The sequence below is a fragment of the Sorex araneus genome, chromosome 5, assembly GCF_027595985.1.
Source record: "Sorex araneus isolate mSorAra2 chromosome 5, mSorAra2.pri, whole genome shotgun sequence".
NCBI classification, from domain to species: Eukaryota; Metazoa; Chordata; class Mammalia; order Eulipotyphla; family Soricidae; genus Sorex; species Sorex araneus.
In genome coordinates, this window is record NC_073306.1 from 146,103,840 (window position 1) to 146,124,541 (window position 20,702).

Genomic DNA, 20,702 nt, shown 5'->3' on the forward strand with positions numbered 1-20,702 from the left:
GGTTCTGAAATCCGGCTCAATTCAGCTCCTAGACAGACACTCATTGCAGAAGGGCATCACTGTCAGGACCATCTGGTGGTTGTCTTTAAATTGGGAGTGGAGGATCTGGATCACACACACAGGCCGTGCTCAGGCATCTCTCCTGGTGGGCTGGGGCTGACCCGGGTTAACTCCAGGGCTAGGCAAGAGCCTACCTTCCCCGCTCTGCCGTTTCTCGGCTCCCACCTGCCGCCCCCCACCCACCTCTGCACAGCCCATCCCCCTCTGCGCTTGGCCCCTCAGTGAGGATCTGCTTCTGGCTAGCTGCAGGGAAGACCCTGCAGCGCGGATCTGCTTCTGGCTAGCTGCAGCGAGGGCCCTGCAGAGCGGATCTGCTTCTGGCTAGTTGCAGCGAGGACCCTGCAGCGCGGATCTGCTTCTGGCTAGCTGCAGCGAGGGCCCTGCAGCGCGGATCTGCTTCTGGCTAGCTGCAGCGAGGACCCTGCAGCGCGGATCTGCTTCTGGCTAGCTGCAGCGAGGGCTGTGCAGCGCGGATCTGCTTCTGGCTAGCTGCAGCGAGGACCCTGCAGCGCGGATCTGCTCCCGTGATGAACAAGTCACCATCTTCCCCGTCCCACCTGGGCTCTGGTGGGGCGCGCCCCAGCCCAACGCCCCGCGCCCCGTCGGCATCCACTCGGGGTCGTTTCCACGCCAACGACCCCGACCGTCATGCACCGTCCTGCGCCGTCCCTTGGGCGCCCCAGGGGCACCGAGACGGTCACTGCCACGGGTCTCTGCTGCCATTCGCGTCCAGCGCGCTCGGAGGCCCGGGGCAGCTGAGGACACGGGGGCAGCGGCCGTGCTTCGGCCGGGTCAGGTCAGGGCCACACGTCACACCTGCCGAGGTCGGCTCCGAGGTCGGTTTCCGGGCGCCGCGTAAACGTTCCTGCCGCTTCGGCCCGAGCCGGAACCTTCCTCCCGCGCCGCGGGGTGTGCGGGGCCGGAACCTTCCTCCCGCGCCGCGGTTTCCGGCGGACGCTGCGCCCGCGGACGGTTCCCCCAGCGAGGGCCGCTGCGCGCCGCGGTCGCCGGCTGCTGACGTGGCCGGCCGGGCGGGGGGTCCCGAGCGCCGGTCGCCATGGCCGTGGACATCACGCTGCTGTTCCGGGCCAGCGTCAAGACGGTGAAGACGCGCAACAAGGCGCTGGGAGTGGCGGTGGGCGGCGCGGCGGACGGCGGCCGGGACGAGCTGTTCCGCCGCAGCCCCCGGCCCCGGGGCGACTTCTCCGGCCGGGCGCGCGAAGTGGTGAGCCGGTTGCCATGGCGACGGCGCGGGTGGCGGGGCGCGGGGCGGGAGCCGGGCCCGGGGTTCTGTGGGCGGACGCGGAGGGCACCCGGCCCAGAGGGTTGGCGCGAGAGGGCTTGCTGCTTCACGGTGGCTTTCGGAAAGACACACACGCACACACACACACACACACACACACACACGCGCGAACACACCCCCCTCTGAAATACACAAACACACACTCTGATACACACACACCCTCTGAAACACACACACACACGAACACACCCCCCTCTGAAACACACACACACCCCCTCTCTGACACACACACCCCTGTGAAACACACACACATAAACACCCTCTGAAATACATCCTCTGAGACACACACATACTCTCTCAAACACACACACACACAACCTCTCAGAAACACACATCACACCACCACTGCCCCCACCACCCCCAGCTTTGGAAGGTGCCAGTGAGGGACCTTGAGTCTTAGACTTCATCAGTCTCAGGTAAGTCATCCTGTTTGGCATCTCCTCCCATGCCTGGTGCTTTGTACACAGCCAAGTAACTCCCCCCCTCCCCCCGTCTCTCTCTCTCTCTCTCTCACACACACACACACACACACAGAGCACAGCCAGGTAACCCCCCCCCCCCCGTCACACACACACACACACACACACACACACGCACACACACACAGAGTTTTGTGTTTTGGGCCACACATGGCGGTTAGCAGGGCTGACTGTTGCCCTGCACTGGAGGGCCAGTCCTGGTGGGGCTGGGGTGGTGGGCACTGGCCTGGCTCAGCACGTGCAGGGCGGGCACCCCACAGGCTGTGCTGTGGCTCCGAAGGATGAGCAATGGCCGCTTGCCCGTGGGAAGGTGGCTGGCAGGAGCCAGGCGGTGCAGGAGAGAGGTGGGGCTGCTCTAAGAGCCCTGCCTGCTCTGTCACCAGCGCTGTTAGAACCCTGAGGTGTCAGGCGTGCTGGAGAGCCAGGCCAGGGCCCCGAGCCCCGAGGATGTCCCAGGCACAAAGGAGAGAGCAGGAGTTCTCCCTGGATGCCCAGAGGCTGTGGTGCTGGACACGACCCCCTCAGGCGGCAGGTTCTGGGTGTTCCTGGTGCCCAGAGGGGAGAGGGGGAGGGGGCGGGCGAGGGAAGAGCTGCACAAGGTTGGCAGCAGTTCCCTCCTGCTGGGGTGCGTGTCCCTGCAGGCCCTCTGGCGCATGGGACCTCCAGGCCCTTCCCACTCGGGGGATCTGGGGATGATTGTCTAATTACCGAAACGCCCGAGAGAGCTTTGGATGTGCAGCTTCGCGTTGTCATGAGTTGGTCTGAGAAGCTCTTGAGGGGCGCTGGGTTTGGGGACACCTCCACAGGCCTGGTGCACGCTCCGCAGTTGGCGCCTGACCCCAGGGCCAGTGCTGTGCGTCAGGGAGAGCTCTGGGGGAGGAGCCCCGCGACCTGGAGCATGTGGACAGCGACAGCTTTCGCTCTGTCTTTCCCTGGAAAAGGCCCCTCTTTCTAGCGGCCGAGTGCTTTAAAAGGCACGCGGACAGCCGCGCCCTCCTGCTGTTGAAACAAGCCACTTCTCAGGTCAGAACCTTAGGGAGAGAAATTTGGGGCATCTCTTTCCCCTCCCAGGCACCTACTGGGGTTTGGTGAACCTGGTGCCAGCCCCGAGGAAATGTAAGAAGACGGCACAGGATCCTGTCGCCCTCTTTGCAAAAAAAAGAAAAGAAAAGAATTCTGACCCCCCTGGATCTCCTTTAAGCGAACACTCAGTACACGGCCCTAGTTGCACCGAGCCTCCCCGGATCAGTGTGGGGTGTGGAGGTTGCCCTGCTGGGAAAAGTTGAGATTTTGATGCTTGTTGAGATCTTGTTCTATGAAGCTTCCCCTGCCGTTTCCAGGGTCCACGCCTGTGACCTAGTGCGACCCCAGCTTTTCCCACTCCTCCTTCGGCTGAAGCTGCTGTCAGATATCCAACTCACTGCACGGTTGTAGATGCCTCCCTGCGTGGAGGAAAGCTGTATTGAGACTAGCCCTCCCCACCCGCTCCCCTCGCTCATCTCTCGTGTGATACTCAGATGTTTAGCTTCCATGCTCCCTTTGCTGAGTTTGTGTGTCTTGGCGCATGTCTCCCTGTGGAGTCACTGGCGGATTGGATGTGACGACATCCCGAGTGTGGGGCAGGCATCTGCAGCAGGAGGACTGTGGGCAGTGCCGGCGGTCCATCTGCGCCCGGGACCTAGGGCACCCGGGGGTGGCGAGAGTGCGGCGTGGGAAGAGCTCCCTCAGCTTATTGTTCGTTTCTGTGAAGTGGGTGTGGGGATCGGGGTCCAGGCGCCTCTTGCTGTCCCTAGAGCCACATGGACGGTCCCGTTCTCCCACGCACGGTGGCCAGTAGGGCCAGTAGTGTGGGTGGCCCTGAAGTCCATGCCCTCCGGGTGTGTGCGACTGATGGGGAGGCTGCTCAGCACTAGGGGACCCGAGGTAGCCCTCCTGGTGGGCTCTGACAGCTGCCTCTGCTTCCTCCCCGCCTCAGTGCTCTCTTGCCAGACCCCGAGCCCCCACAGCTCCCGCCAGTGGCCAGTCCTGCTGTGGAAGAAATGGCCTGCGCGTGGGACGCAGGGCCACGGCTCTCATGGAGTCCCTTCGAGGTCCTGAGCCCCCGCGGTCAGGTCGTTCAATTATGCATGGGGAGCTAGCACCCAGGTGGGTGAGGGGACTGTTCGGTCACAGGGGAGGTGAGGACAGAGCCAGCGCCATGCCTGCTGTTCCCCATGCCTCAGATGCCTGCTGTGCTTTAAACCCAGGGTGTCAGTGGGGTTCATCTTCGAGATTCAGTGCTGAGCATGGGGTGGGCTTGGGGCAGGAAGGCCTGGACTCCTCTTCCTCACGGTGTGGCTGGTGGGCCAGTTCCATTGAGCACAGGCTTAGGATTGTTACCAGGTTCCAGGAGAAGGGGGATACAAATTAGAGGGAGGCTCGTCGTCCCGGGACTGTGAGGCTGTAGGGTCCACTAACTTGACCCAGCACAGCCGGACAGTGTGACTCGCAGGATGGAGCGAGGGCTGGAGTGAGAGCACAGTGGGGAGGGCTCTTGTCTTGCGTGTGGCCAACCTAGATTTGAATCCTCGTATCCTACTTTGTCCCCGAGCCCTGCCAGGAGTAATTCCTGGACATGGTGTGGTGTGACCCAAAATCCAAAATATTAAAAAGAAAGGAACAACCCCGAGTGAAGGGAAAGTCTTGGAAACCCAGGATGGAGCTGCTTCTCCTGTTCTTGCCCACAGGTGCCCAGAAAAGGCCCCTTCTTGCTCTGCCTGTCTCAGCCCGGTGACGGGGCTTCCACGGCCAGCTCCTTTCTTGCCCTACTCCGAGGACAGTGGGGGTCAGATGATGCCTGCCCACTGGAACCCTGCAAGTGAGCGGGGACGCCAGGGCCAGGGTTGAGGCGTACCTCCCAGCCCCACCGTCAGGCTCTCGTGTCTGTTGTCTGGGAAGGAAACGCTTAATGCGCGATGCGGCTGTGGGGCCGGGAGTGTGTCCCGCCTGTTTGGAAGGAGACGGGCCCTGCAGACTGGCCTCTGTGCAACCAGCCCGTGGAGCGTGTTGCTGGGTGGCGGGGAGTGTAGGGACCCGTGGCTGCCATTTAATGGGGTCCTTCCAGGCTTGGTTTCCACATGGTTCAACAGCCGAGACTCAAAAACTACAGCATTTCAAACTACAGTGCCTAAAAGGGAAAAAAGAAAAGTGTCTGCTCTGGAGGCAGGCTGGGGTGTGGCAGAAACTGGGGACATTGGCGCAGTGAACGCTTGTGAAAGGACGCGTGTTCAAACACTGTAAGACGTGCATGTCATGGTGATTCACAGCATTTCTAATAAAGCTAATATTCTGATCACTTGCAAATGATTGGGAATTCTTTAGATGAAGCACACAGAAGCATACGTTGCACTTGTGAAAGCTGTTAAGTTTTGGTTTTTTAAGGAATAGGTTATTGAGTTTCTGGCTGAAATTTGGAGTTCACCAGGGTCCAAAGCCCATAAACCTGTACCCTTCGTCTTGAGTCACAGTCTCACGAAAACACCCTGGATCATTGGTGCTTGAAAGGGGGAGGGCCATTGGTAGTCATGGTCTACCATGACTACCTATGGTCCTAGAATTCACGAATGTGCATTTGGTCTAACTCATCCCCATCTCGGGCTTTCTGCAGTTCTGGAAATGTGATTTGATACAATTCCTAACACTGCATCACAATTAGGCAGCGTCTGGAGCGAACTTGAAACAGGATGCAGGTGGTTTGGAGTCCAGAGGAAACACATCCACGGGCACTACAGCTCAGCATTCACTCGCAGACCCTTCTGGGGTTCCCTCTGAGACTTGGTGCAGACTCGGGGGCCAGTGCCCAGAGTGTGGCTCTGATGACCCTGCTTCAACAGGGGCTCCTGCGTCATGCTGTGAGGACACAGCAGCAGGCCACAGGAGGGAACTGACGAGTCGGGGAACAGAGGTGCATACTGCAGGGAGCGAGCAACAGAGCGCCTCCAATCAGAGTGACTCTGAGGTTCAGTTTTATTGGCGCAGAACCCTTTCTGCAGATCAGTAAGGGGCTGGCTCAGGAGGGTCAGGGATGGGGAAAGGGGTTCCTTAGCGTCCCACCGTTCTCCCCTCTTCCGCCTTCTCGAGGAGCCCTTAAGGAACCATCCCTGGTCTCAGACACACACAGGCTGGAGCCCCTGCTCGCGCACGCAGTACCCAAGCCCTCTGGGGCTGTGTTTGTGACAGTGACAGCAGGATGGAGGTAAGGCTGAGCACAGTGCCAGTCTCGGGATCCCCATCGGGAGCGAAGTGTGGGTTGTCCTGGGACTCGGGCAGCCAACAGCTTTAGGACGTGTATCCACTCAGCACCGACTTACCCACCATCCATAGGCGTTGGCCCTGTGTGATCACACAATAAAATGAGTGCGTGCGGCGGCGTGGTCTCTCTTGCCCGCCACGTGTGTTCAGTGGCCATGATCCACTTCCCCACCCCGGCCTGCTGCCACCACCAACAGATGCATGAAGGAGGGAACTGGGCCGCGGGGCTAGTTGGTGATCAGTTGCCATTTATTCCTTTCTCCCCCCCACCCCCCGCACCTATTCCAGTCTCACTAAGTGCCCTCATTCCAGTCTCACTCTGCCCATCATTCCCATCCCCTCCTGTCCCCCGTGCTATGTCTCCGAGCTCCATCTCCCCACTGCAGTGTTGCGCCCAACCCCCAAGTATTGGGGCTAGCAACTACACCTAGGTGAGGTAGCACAATCGACATATGAAAGCCCTTCCTTCCAAGGGAAGCTCTTCCGAGATAAGACAGAGATCTGCTCAAGGGCAGAATACCATCTAAGGGGGTATTTAGCCTTTCCTTAGTCCAACAACCATTTAAACATTCATCATAATTCTACTTAATATTAGTCATTTTGTATGGACACCGTAAGAGATACATTGTTTATAGGGTGGCTTTTTTTTTTTTTTTTGCTTTTTTGGGTCACACCCGGCGATGCACAGGGGTTCCTCCTGGCTCTGCACTCAGGAATTACTCCTGGCGATGCTCGGGGGACCATATGGGATGCTGGGAATCGAACCCGGGTCAGCCGTGTGCAAGGCAAACGCCCTACCCGCTGTGCTATTGCTCCAGCCCCAATGTAGGGTGGCTTTTCTGGGTACAGCTCGCTATAGATCCCAGACTACAGTCCTCAGACCAGATTAGTCCTTCCTAACCCTAGCAGGGTCCTTGTCTAGTCACTTCTCTTTGGGCTATGACAGAATTCGTCCATAACTTCTCTTGACTTAATAGTTAAGTATTATGGCTCCTGGCCTGGCACGTTTTAATGCCAGGGTAGCTCACGGCTTGCCCTGGGTCCATTCAAGTCCCTTCATCGGGACTGTGCTTCTGGGGTGCTAGGAACTAAGGGCAACTGAGGCTTAAATTGAATAAATAGAACAGATGCTGAGGAGTAAATGTTACTTGGAGTTGATTAACTCCCAAGTTACAAAAGCATAGCATTAACTGTCTTCCTGTGTCTGTACAAAAAGGACTTTGCTCTGAAGTGAACTATGCAAAGAACATAAGGGAAGGAGAAAAGCAGTATTTCACTTACAAATACAAAAGCAGAGATTTCTGAGGAATTTGGCTTTACAAGTCACAGGTACTGCTTAGAGGAAATGAGTGATTAACAGGTAGAGAAAGCAGAGCACAGAGAAGTGAATGATGAATTCCGAGGAAATGGGAGTGCTTGGGGAGCACTGGGACGGATGTTAGTTACTCAGTCAGCCTAACTGGGGTCAGGAGTTGTGTCCCGGCTCAGGGTCAGTGTCATAAATCATTGAGCAGTGAAGGACAGATGGGACTGGAAGGGACCTGAGTCCCACTCCTCATGGAGGAGAGCTTGCGCCCAGCCTCCCAGGCACCCACTGGTGGTTGAGGGGACCGGAAGAAAGACTTGGGTGTCTGGGGCCCTTTTCAGGAGAACGCCTGCTGGGCGCCCAGGAGGGAGATGGCCCTTCGTTCGCACGTGCTTCCACGTGTGCTTCCGGACTGAAAGGCAAAGGCCTGTATAGTCCCTACTGGTCACTGCTTGACCCTTCCAGGAACGTGTGCTGGCCCTCAGGCGAGAGCATCCCCAGCCAGCTGAGGACTACCGACTTCACATTCAGCTGTGCCCGTGGATGCCATATGCGCCAGGACCGTACTGGTGCGCAGATATCCTCGTGTTCCTACAGACAGGCCTGGCATGGAGCGTGGCAGACAGGGAGCTCCAAGGCCCCTGGAGTAGTTCCAGCAGGAGCTGATAGCTGGTGGTGTTGGCATCAGACAAGAGCACTTGAGACTTAGGAGGTAGGCTCGGCTGGGTGTAGCGCTGCTGGGAGGAGGAATAGCTGTGGGGCTGCGACATTTGAGGCACTTGATAGCCCCGTAATCTTCTCTTTAAGTGGAAATCAGATTTCTGGTGCTCGGCCCTTCTCAGCCCTCAAGGAGGAGGGCCGATGCTCAGGGTCCAGTGGACATTGGGGCTTGGGGGCTGGAGAAAGTGCAGTGGGGAAGGCACTTGCCTTGCACGTGGCCAGCCTGGATTCAATCCCCTCATTTCACATGGTCCCATCATTAGATGTATCCCCAAACACATTTTTATTTATTTATTTTTTATTTGTGAGTCACAGTGAGGGTACAGTTACAGATTCATACATTTTTGTTCTTGTTTTTCCCTCATGCAATGTTTAAGAGCCCATCCCTCCACCAGTGTCCATTCTCCACCACCAAAGAACCCAGTATCCCTCCCACCCCTCCAGTCCCATCCCCCCACCCCACCCCGCCTCTGTGGCGAGGCATTCCAATTTGATATCTCTCTTTCCTTTCCAAACACGTTTCTTAAAACCCTGTGAACATTGAGGGTTAAGGGAGCAAAAGTGGGTGTCTCCCTTGCCACTGGGTTCTCTGGGAAACAGCATAGGACAGAGCTGGGGGGCAGTGAGTGACCCTCATTTATACTTTGGTTTTTTGACCCCTTGTGGGCCACACCTGCGATCCTCAGGAGTCACTCTGGGCTCTGCTCTCAAGAATCTCACCCAAGTGCACGGGTTGCCATAAGGGATGCCAGGGATTGAACATGGGCTGCCCCCTGCAAGGCCATCGCCTCCCATCGCTCCTCGTGACTTGGCGTGTGCTCTGCCATTGGAGCGACTCGCCCAGGCCTTCTGCATTAGGTCAGTCGTGTTAAGGACACACCACCTGACCTCATTAGTTTTCTCTCTGTTGGCAGGGGGACAGAGGGGGGTGCTATGTAGTGACCCTGCAGTTCACATGGAAGGTGCTGCGAAAGCTTCAGAACTTGGAAATGCACAGGGGCTCCCCCTGGTGGACGAAGGAGCCCTGACTACCCGCGGGAGTGAGGCCTGTGGGGAGGCAGGTGAGTTCCCAGGCCTGACAGGCCCCTTGCTGCGTCTGCCCTGTCTCCAGGCATCTGGGGGCAGCTTCCCTGCTCCCCCTCTGGGAGGCCCACTCCGGGAACTGTGACCAGTTTTGTAGCACAAAACCTGAGGAAAGAAGCCCCCAAACAGACATTTGCCCTTTGGAGTTGGGTAGAAGTGACAGGCAGAAACTGAAAAGGAATTAGAACGCTGAAGTTCTGAATTCTGACCTTTGAACTTTGCCAACATTTAGCTGCGATCTCCGAGACCTCACCGAACCTCTTTTCTCTCTCCCCCCCATCCCCCATCGTTCTCGTGTGCTTACTGAGGGCCGTGGGCAAGAGAATGCTCGGGGATTTTGCACCAGGGTGGCTCCCTGGTTTCGAACTGTGCTTTCCCAAAGTACCCAGCTCCTTCACAAATGCTTTTTGGGGAGTAGGGGTACTGCACTGTCTCTGCACTCAGGGATTACTCCTAGTGTAGTGCTCGTGTGCAGTGCAAGCGCCCTCCCACTTGTGTTACCTCTCTGAGCCTGCTAGTTGCCTGGGGCCTCCCGGTGGCTTGTTCCCGTGTACTCAGAATTGTTCTGTTTTGTGACGTTGGCCTTTCACTTGCACAGGGAATTTGTCCTAAGAGTGAGTCTGTGCTTTATAATAGATTGGTGTTTGGGGCATATTTGGGGGTGAACTAATTAGTTTTTGATTGCTTTTGAAACTGATCAGTACTCATGAGACAGAATAGGGACATTCGAGTGGCACAGCTGCCCCGTCCCACGGTGGCTCGTCTTCCCTCTGGCCACCCTCCTCAGCAGGAACAGCTTCTCCCCAGTGCTGCTGTGTGGCCGTGTCTTCCCTCCCCCTTCCCTTCTTAACTTCATGCCTGTGAGCTCCTCCCTCTGGCGGTATGTACAGGTCTTTGCCACCTGTTCATCTGACTGTCTGCCACTGACTTGTTTCTCCATCTGAAACTGTTTCTACCAAATTTCTTCAGGTGTATAAAGCCTTACATCAATAGATACATTCACCTTTATTGTTTCCTGATTCATCTTTTCTCAAATATAAAAAAAGTTGTTTGGTTCCATGTTCTTGAAGGCACAGAGTGGGCTGCAGCCTGCAGAGCAGGGGGCCCCGGCCGCTGAGCCGCTCCTGCACCACCTGCCCTGTGTGACTGGTTCCCTGGACCCCCAGGAAGGCATTGCAGACAGAAGGAGGGTGGGGCGGGCGGGGCGGGTTCTTTGTGGCAGTTGGAGGGTCATTGGTTAGCACTGGAAACAAGAAGTTCTTTCCTCATTCAAACGAATGTCCAGATGGACTAAAGATTTCATTGTGAAAGCAGAACAAAACAGTGGACATTGATCTCTTCCAGTGGCAGGTCTCTTGAGTTTGAAAGTGGGCTGGGGCCTTGGTGTGTGGAGGTGTGGCGGGCGGTCTCCCGGGCGGCCTGTCTTGGTGCCACCTGCAGAAGGAGCAGTGTGGTTGCGTGCCCTGGCCAGAGGAGGCTTGCCAAGACCGCATTGGGTTAACAGAAACAAGGCCCAACAGGGCATGACCTGGGCGTCGCACGTCTGCTCAACCCCTGGCACACCCCTGCCCGGAGAATCACTCCCAAAACTACACAACTACGTGTACAGAACCCAAAGACTCGGCATGGCAAGAACACTTAGGACGGAGTGTGCTGAATTGCAAGCAGTGTCTATTTCTGGCCTTGGGCACTCCGGTCACTTTTTGCTTGTATCACACTGACTCTTGAATGAGCATTCAGTACTTTGGGGTCAGACGCAAAACAGAACGTGTAAAGCTCCCAGCAGTGGAGTGTTTATTTGCTGTGGCAGGAAATGGAGAAGAATTAATATCTTTGGATTAGAAAAATGTCATGAGTCAGCAGCATCTAATGATGTGTGTGCGGCGTGCAGGGGAGGGGCCGCATTCAGCCACGTCTGCACTAAGACCCCTTTCCTGCAACTAGCCCACAGGAGATACCGTCCCCAAGCGCCGAGGTGATGTCATTCTGAAACAGTCCACGATGGCCATAGCTGCCCCGGGGGAGCTCGACTCGGCCTGGCCCTGGGCGGGGAGTGCTGTACGTTCCCCAGGTTCCTGAGGGTCGGAATGCTGGGGCCGGAAGCAGGCCGGGCCTGTTCACGTTCCTGCCCAGGCCCGCAGCTCTGCTCTCTGCTGGTCTCCTGGCTGTGTCACCACCTCTACTGTCTCGGAACAGATTCTGGTACACAAACCATGCGTATCTGACGGGGTCTGATGTGCTGTCAGGGAGACACAGCTGCCTCCAGACCAGCCTTTGCTTCAGTCCAGGAATGACCTGCTGGCCAGGCAGAGCCCCAAGTAGCAGGGTGGGGGCTGCAGAAGGAAGGGCTGGTGACAGGTGGGAGCGGTGATGCGTGATCGGACGGTGTCCTGTATGTCTCCGGGGCACTCTGTGTTGTTCTGTTTGCTCATGCACCCCTGCCAGGCCCCGAGACGCAGCCTGCAGCCCCTCCCGCCTGCCCTCTGCACACCCTCTTGGCTGGTGGGGAGTGCTGGCCAGTGGCCTCCCAAGCCGCCAGCAGGCTCGGGCACACTCGGGTGCTCGTGAAATAGCTGCTTCTGCTCGCCAGGCGGGCCAGCCTCTGCCGTCACCGGAGCAGAGGTCAGACAGACCTGCTTCCGTGCAGAGAGCTGGGCTCCGCTGGGGACCTTCCGGTCCCCGCTTCCTGCATCTGTGACGGTGCTGGGAGACCTGGGAGGAGACCTGCCTTCAGCCAGACAGAGCTCCCAGGAGGCACTCGGAGAACCCGGAGGACAGAGACCCTCCTGGGAGAGTGACAGTCTCCATGGGCGGGACTGAGCACCGAGAGCAGGAGTGATCCCCTGGCCCTTCCTCTCGCCCTACCCCGCTGCTCGCTCTGGGGTGCTCGTGTGCTGTGTGGCTCCGGCGGGGCCGGAGGGAGGCCAGTGGAGACTCCTTCCCGCAGTCTGCCTGGCCACCCCGGAGCTCCTCAAGCGACCCTGATGGGGAGGGGCCAGTCAGGGGGCCCAGAGCAGCCAGTGGCGCTGCAGACCGTCTGTGGGCAGCGGCGGGGCTGGCTCATCTCTGGCTCGGCGCCTGTGCAACGCCCCGTCCAGCTCCGAGAGGCTTCCTGACGCGGCGGGCTTGCTCTGGCCCCGTGGCCGCTGTCCTGAGGCCGGAGAGGTGAGGGTCGGCCGCCTTCCTGTGTGCTGCTGTGGGAAGGAGCATTTCCCTCTCGTTGTGGACACCCGCGTCCCCGCTGTCCCGCGCACTGATGGTATCTCGGCTGTGTGGGCACCCAGTCGTGTGTGACCCCCCGGCACGTATCCGCACCCGCCTGATTTCTGCAGAGTCTCTGAGGGAACCGGCCTCGTAACTGGGGGAAACACTTTCCTGAGGAGCAGAATGTGATGGTTGATTGGAAACTTTTTTGAGTTCCCAGCTTTAACTCTCCCCCCTGAAATCAGAACAAGTACAGAAATGGGTCCCTCGGTGGAGGCGTGGCGGCCTGCTTTATAGCCCTAATTGGCTCCAGACTCGGAGGCCGCGATTTGTAAGCAAACAGTGACAAGAGGAAGTGAGATAAAAATTACATCTAGGGAAGGAAGACAAGACAGGAGAAGTAATGAATTCTCTGGCGTTCTAAGTACCTGAGGTGTGGGCGTCAGTGGCTGTATTTGCTGTGTCACAGGAGGAAGGCTGGGAGCAAACGTTCCAGTGCTCAGAGAGTCTGGCCCTCTCGGGGGAGTCTCCGTACCCCAGAGTCTGGCCTCCTGGGGGAGTCTCCATACCCCAGAGTCTGGCCCTCCTCGGGGGAGTCTCCGTACCCCAGAGTGACCCTCTCAGGGGAGTCTCCATACCCCAGAGTCTGGCCTCCTCGGGGGAGTCTCTTTCTATGCATTATTTGGTGCAGTGCACTGACAATTGGCATATTCACTTCTAGACTTTTCCATGACTCCACAGCATAGGAGATCGGAGTGTCCTGTGAGAGCTGAGGTGGCCCCTTGCAGACACAGACCTGTGGCTGCTTGGTCCTTGCTGGCTTCTCACCAGCGCCACTTCACTCTCAGGCCCTGGTGGGGACAGCACGCCTTGCCTGGAGCAAAGACTGAAGGCCTAGGGTGAGGGTGCGGGGGTGCTTCTCCCCCCCACCACCCCACTGTGATCACTGGGCCCCTCCATGGTGCCCAGAGCCAGGTGCTGCGCTCAGTGATTGTGCTGCTAGCTGACGTCCAGCCTCACCTGATGTCCACTTTCACACCTGTGCTTCCTCCACCCGCCTCCCCCAGCAAGGCCCTGCCCGGCACTCCAGCCCTCAGTGGTAGACTCTCCCCGCTCAGCATCTGCCCGCTTCGGGCCTGGGGCACCCCTGCGGGATGCCCGGATCCATCCAGGGCAGCCAGGCTCCGTGGGGCTGGGCGGCCTCCGAGTTCTGGTTGGTGTCACGAGCACTTGATGCTTAGCTGTCCCCGCGCCTGCGGCCGGGCTGCAAAGGAGAGCTGGGCCCTGGCACTGCCGGGCTCTGCTTCCCGCGGCCCTTCCTGCCGCCTTTGGGACAGACAGTGCGGTGCCCTCGTCAGCCTGCTGGCCCAGCAGCCCCCCGCCCCGCGGCGTGCGAGCGGGTGGGTGGAGGCCGCCTCACGCCCCGAAACTCAGAATCTACCGGGCTGATTTTTCACCGTCCCCGGCCGGAGAAGTCCGGTGTCTGCCGAGCTGCTCTCATCCCTCAAGGGCTGTGCCTCCAACGCTGCCTCCCTGCCTTGGGCCTCGGCCTCTTCGCAGTGAAATGTGAATCAATTTCCTCCAATTCTTCTCCCTGTGAAATTGGAGAACAGCTGTTTAGTCGCCTCCTTATAAATAACCCTTCAACAAGTTAAATTGCCTCCAGGACTTGCTTTCTCCAGATTAAATTATCCCAAAGCCCTTTCTTTTGCTCATAAAGCCCTTTTCAAAAAGCAGCATTCATTATTTTTTATTTCTTTTTCTAGCTCTTTATAAAACTCTTTTCATAAATGTCCGGGAGGATGCCCTCAGAGCGGCCGCTGCTGTCGGGGTGGAAGGCATCTGGGTGCGCCTTCCTGGGAGCCCCCTCAGCCTGCCGCCCCCCCATTGTCTGCCGGGTGAACTTGCGCTTCTCTCTCTCTCTCTCTCTTTCTCTCTCTCTCTCTCTCTCTCTCTCTCTCTCTCTCTCTCTCTCTCGCCCTCGCCTTGTCTCATTTCCCTTTTCTCTGTGCATGTTTTCAAACGTGTGGCTTGATTTTGTCCCCACAACACTAACACACTGTATCTGGAGTCTTCTGGTTCACCCCAGTACCTGGGAAGCGGTGCAGACTAGCCGAGCTGTCGAGGGGAGTGATTGGTTTGTACACGGGGAAGCCTGGCTGAGCCTGGGAGCAGGCCTCGCTCTGCTTTGTAATGGGTGAGCCTCTGGCCGGGGTCCAGCCTCCAGCCCTTCCTCCCTCAGCGCCCTAGGGGTTGGGGGTCACTGATCGCTCTGTCCTTCGGTTCCACCCGCCCGTCAGTCAGTCCTGACCTGGCGCCCACAGAGGCTCTTGGGAACTTCCCCTCAGCGCAGAGTGAGGGCTGACGAAGCCCCGGCCTCGTCACCGTCTTCTCTCCTGGGCGGGTCTGAGGTGGGTGGGTGCAGTGGTGGGGGTCGCCGCACACTGGCCTCCTCAGCCAGTCACTGGCTCTTTGCCCTGAGGGATGTCCAGGAAGGTATTCTCTCACCGCGTGCTGTGGAGTAGGTGCGAGGCGTGTGGCATGCGGGACATGCGGCGTGGGAGCGCGTGACTGGACCGTCCGTGGTAGAGGCTCACCGGCTTGGTGGGATGGAGTGAGTGTCAGACCGTCCTCACTGTTGCCCAGGCTGCAGGGCAGAGCTCCGGGAGAGGGAGGGTCTTCCCAGGAGAGGGGTCTTATGCTGTATCGTGGGTAAAGGAGCGAAGGGACCCGGGTGGGCCATGCAGTGTCCTGTGTGGGGTCAGAAGTCTCAGTGTGCTGGAATGGCTCCAGAGAAGGCCTGGTGGGCAGCAGGGAGGAAGAGGAGCTGAACTGTGCTGGCCCGAGGGGGAGTATAGGCCTGTAGGAAAGTTCCTCAGGGGGCGGGAACCAGTGGGGTGGGTGGTTCATGTGATTTCTGCTTTATGATCAGGGGGAGTGGGGGACTTCTGAATCCCCAAGGGTCATGTGCTTCTCAGGCCATTGGTCCCCTAGAAATGGGCCTCAGGAGCTGGAGGCAGGCGTCTTCTGTGTCTGTAGGGTGAAGGATGGAGCTCGAAGGAGGAGTGGGAGATGGCCCCAGGCTGGTGGTGTGTGACACGCATGGCCCACATGTGGGCCTGGTGCTGAAGTGGTCCCTGTCCTCCGTGAGGAGAAGGAAGGAGCACCTAGGGGCGGCCCGAGACGCCAGCACTGTGGAAGCTCCCTAGTGACACCGGGAAAGGGCCCCCACATGTCCTCTCTGCCTGGCCGTCACTGCCTCTGAGTGCATGGGCCACATGCGGGCAGTTGGTCTGGAATCCAGAGTGAGATCAGCTCGTGCCCCTGGAGACGGGGCTCCTCACGCGGTCGTGCAAGGGCCTGCCGCCTTGAGGCGCTCCAGATGATCTCCTGGGCGGTGCTGGTCGTGATTCTTCCACACTTCGCTTCCCTTTAAAATTGGTCCTCGTGCTTCGTGGCCCCGAGTCGCAGGCCTTGCCTTTTCTGTGTGCAGAAAGCTCCTTCCCCAGAACCTCTCCTCCCTGGCTCTGGAATGCTCTCGGAACGACGCCCCCAGATTTCGGTCAGTTGCTGGCCTGTGACTTTTAATCAGACCTCTTTTCTCATCCGTCCGAGGAATTGGCAGTATTTAAGACTCCTCTCCATTATGGTCAGGAATATGAACTTGCTGTCTTTGCTTCTTCCTCTTCCATTTTCCCAAGTAAATGTCTTGAACCGCTGATTAGATCTCTGTGCCCACAATAACATAAGCAGGCACGCAGCTTAAATCGGATTTAAAGGCACACTGTATGCTAGTGCACACACCAGCCTGGCACTCTGGCCGGGAGAACAGTGTGCAGGGTGCGAGCGCTCGCACAAGCAGACATCGTGTGTGTTCACTTCTAAATGAGTTGGGTGTGTCACTTATTTATTATGAACACAAACACTGATGCTAACAACTGCCATGTGAAAGGAAAACGGGCGATAGTGATGAAAACCATTTAATGATTAGTGAGGAAACAAATATTGTTTAATGAAAATAAAAACCATGTCTAAAGGGCCTAATGCTGACTTTTGGAAATAGAACCATGTTGCGGTCTGCTGTGTACCCTCTGTCCTGTACAGTAGATATTGTTTAAAATTGCTTGGGAACTGGAGCTTGCAATTGTGAGCCTGGAATGTCCTGCAGATAATTAAGTTGTGGTCAGGCTTTGGAAAAATAAAAAGTTCTCGAACTATGATTTTATAAACATGCTACAATAACATTTCTTTATATTTAACAGTTTCTTATAGAAAGCTGATACTCTCATGAGGCATTGATTAAAGGTAAGACATCAAGAAAGAAAAAATATTAAATTAAAACTTCACTTAGGATGTTGACAGTTGGCTTGTAATATTAAACAGATGTGTATGTTCCCGGGATAGTCTTCTTTCTGAACTGAATTGCTAAGTTGTATTTTTTTTTAATGACAACTACAAATTTTTGATCAGTTAATAATTTTAAATGGCCTTTCTACAATCTGGGCCTTTCTCTGGTATAATGATGGGTGAAACCTTTGCTGCCTCTTCTAAAGTCTTTCATTTTCTTTCTTCTCCTTTCCACCTCCTCCCCCCCACCCGCCCCCGTGGAGCTTAACTGGCCTCTTCTGATTTCATGATGCATTCTTGGAGATTGATTCCTTGAAATAATTTTGGGATCATTGGATGGAATTCCACCCTTTCAGATTTATGTCTGTAGTTGACTTGCATATAAGTTTCACGTTGGCATGTGAGTGTACAAGTTGACCTACATTGTGGTATTGTGTTTGTGTGGTCAATTGTGAAGGTTTCAGGATCGGCTGCGGAGCCAGCCGTGCAGAGCAGGCTGTTACCCCGTGCTGGGGGGCCAAAGATCTGTCGGGGAGGGGCCCTGCAGGAAGCCCGGCGTGGAGCAGGAGATTCAGCACTCTCGCCTTTCTGCCTCTAGTCCAGCGGGGCCGTGGCGTGGCGTGGTGTGGCGTGGCTGGGATGCGGGTAGAGTGGTGGGTGGGTGAGGCCTGGGGGCAGGAAGGAGTCAGCTGGTAGAACAGGGGGAGCTAAAGAGATTTTTGCCTCCCGATACTCGAGATTCTCCATGTCTGTTTGCAAGACTAGATAAACTGTTCATGGCTTGTTTTAATTGTTGAGTCTTTGCGTGGTGACATGTCAGTCTCCGGAGAGCTGCTTCCCTAGGCAAGAGCCCTGAGGAATCTGGAAGAGCAGTTTACATGGCTTGGGTAGATTTGTTTACCTTGGAGCCATGTCTGTTTGCAGAGACTTCTTTGGGCAGTGAGGGTTGTTAGTTTTTTTTTTCCCTTCTGCAAAGTCCATTTGGGAAGCTCTGAATTGTTGGAGGGAAGGTATTTCCAGTAAACGCAAGCACAGGCCCCGCGTCCTCCTTGATTCCTCGCACAGGACAGGAACCTCGAGATCATGAGCAGATCTACCCTCTGGAATAAAGAACTCATTTTTCTTGGCCTGCACACTGTTTAAGTGCGACCATTCATTCTTTATATCTAGTTACATAGTTTTCCAGATTTTCAGAAGCATCTTTTAAAAATACAACTGAGTTTTTATACGAAAAGATTTGAGGAGTATACCTTTTGGGTGCTCAGCTTTCATTCTCTCTTGCGTTCTTGGAATTACTATTTTATATTTTGTATGTGTGGAAGGAAGGGGGGGAGCAGATTTAATTGAATCACTGCCATTTTTTGCCTAGAAATTTAAGGCACTGGTTTCGAACAGTTCCCTTTTGAAAAGAGGGAGGACTTGGAGCTGACTGCAAAAGTCTGATGGTGATCGAGCCTGTTGGTAACTGTAGAAAACTCTCGGTTCTAACAGAAGACTGGGAGAACAGTGCGATCTCTCTGGTGCGTCTGTCTGTCAGCCAGCTCTCAGGGCATTCAGATCGCTTCTTTATTATTCTCTTCCAGTGCATCGCTGTAAAGGAGAGTCATAAATACTGTGAACAACTCTGCCCAGGATGAACGATCCCAGACTCGAGTAGACAGTGTGTCACTTTGCCAGTAGCGGTGCAGCCTGAGCCCCAGGCCCTTCTGGCTCTGCTCCCCCTTCTGCCTGCCTGAGCACAGGGTGGTTGCCCGAGGTAGGCTCTTCTCTGTCAGGGCTGCCCTAGGGGGAAAAGCACACCTTGGGTCTCCCGTGCCTTGGGGTGTTGGATAGTTATGCCTGAGGTGGGGGGAGGGGCAGCAGCCCCGTCCCAGACGGGAGAATTCCATCCCGGGGCGACTTTCATCTTTTGAAAGTCTCATTGATCCTGGGGGTCTGTGTTCCGTGCAGGCCTCCCAGCTGTGTTACAGATAAGGCCTGGCGGGAGCCAGCCGGGAGGGGCGGCGAGCACATGGCCCCGGCGGTCGGGGTATTAACTATTAAGTCCCTGTTCTGGGAGCGGCAGCCACTTGTTGGTCCCTAGTGGTCTGGAGCGGGAAATGCATCTCCTGAAAAGTTTCGCAGCTTGCCCCTCAAACTCACTGTAGAAGAAACAACGCTGCTCTAGGCAGGGTCAGCCGAGTGGCACGTGGGAAGCGTCTCCGAGCGGCTGCCGCGTGACTGTCCAAAGAGGCTGTGCTGTCAGAGCGCCAGTGCCAGGCCCGCGCTGCTGACCCCAGGCCCCCGCTGCTTGCCTGCGTGCGAGCTGCTGCGGGCTTCGCCGGGCTGCCTGCCCCGCAGCCCGGGTGTCGCTGCGGTCGGCCCGGGGCCCAGCGCTGGCTTGTGTAGGATATTTTATTGTCCCTGTCCTGGAAAATTGCAGCAGCTTTTCTGAGGAGCGGTTTGTGGGTTCACACAGCCCACTTGGAGTGTCATTTACTATAATTCTCCTCTGAAGGGACCATAAAACATCATGTAAATTGTTTAAAAATGGAAAGATCTTTTAGAGAAAGGCTGAGAAGGGCTCTCCGGCTTCCCTGTGCTCTGGGCACTCCCGGGACTGGAAGGCCACACTCTCCTGGAGGTGTCCTGCAGGCGTGGAGGGCACGAGCGGGGGGGTGAGGGTGGCACGAGCAGGGGGTGAGGCTGGCCGCACTTGGAACCGTGGCTGGGCTTGCTGCGGGAAGCCCACTGCTCCGGGATCTTTTATTGTTGTTTATTTTAATAAAGAAATGGAAATATTAAAATTAATTTTAAAAAGGAGTGATCCTGCCTCTCGCCCTGGTGCTTGGGACAAGCTCGGGCCACCGGCACGAGGCAAGCGCCCCCTCAGCTGCCATCTCCCAGCTGCCCTTGGGGCTCTGACCATAAGATGGAGAGAAGGAAGCGTGGGAGGGAGGAGAAAGGACAATCCACAGGGAGTTCATCCTTGAGAAACCCTCCCGCCCCCTCAGCTGTGCCGTGTGTGTCGTGGGCATTGAGGCACGGGGGCTCGTGGCACTCCCGGCGGGTCCACTCACAGGTACGTTTGCTCCAGGGACTTGCCGTCTTGGCAGTTTCACTATCGCAGCTGGCTCTGCATTCGTTTCATAGGTCCCCTTGAGAAGAAAGTATAAAACAGCTCGGTTGCAAGGCCAAAGTTCTGTCATGGTTTTCTGTGCCAACGCCTATTCTGATATTATCTTGGTTTGGGGTTTGAGCTCTGTGAGAACAGGGACGGAAATTGTTAATAATTCTCGACAGCATTTACATGGGACTCTGATCTTTTAGTATTTAGTGCAGATATAGCTTACATTTAGCCAGTTGCTATAAGAAAAACTATATGTCTAAAATATAAAATGTGGAGCTTTATGTAGCCTGAAATATACATATTTAATATATTTAATTATAAGAACCACTTCCTTAGTACATGTGAGATCATTCTGTTTGCAACACATTTTATGGGCACACTGGTTAATAGAATAATGATAGCTATGTTCATGTAAATACTGCTGTAAACATTTGTCTCTGCAAAATTTTCTCTTTTCAAATGAGTGGTCTTAAAAACACAGGATTATCCATGTGGTTTAGAAACTTCTTGGTTTTGTGGCAAGAGGTGGTTTGAAGTAGATTACATTTATGCTGCTTTGGAGTGTCAGTAAAGTTGCGAGCTTTCCTTGAACATGGCTGTAAATCTCTTACGTATAAATACTTCCTGCTTGCATGTGTATTTTCATAAACAGTATCGACTTAGGTTTTATTATGTGATTATAAATCCCCCTCTTTCTTGAGAGTTAAAGAGCCAGCTCCTTACACATAGAAAAGCCTTTTTGCATATTTCTTGTCCTACATTGCATTTGAAAGTCGGTCTGGTTTGGGTGTTGGTTCCTAG

The 20,702-nt window shown here is 55.9% G+C and overlaps 1 protein-coding gene across 1 annotated transcript in view; it reads left to right on the plus strand.

Moving 5' to 3' along the window:
* The first annotated feature begins 294 nt into the window (after window positions 1–294).
* Window positions 295–20,702, plus strand: part of STX18 (syntaxin 18) — a 54,712-nt gene continuing 34,304 nt past the window's right edge. Inside the window, exon 1 of the mRNA XM_004617420.2 lies at window positions 295–1,285. Coding sequence (XP_004617477.1) covers window positions 1,118–1,285 — 168 coding nt within the window. The 5' untranslated portion in view covers window positions 295–1,117. The remainder of the gene's footprint in view (window positions 1,286–20,702) is intronic.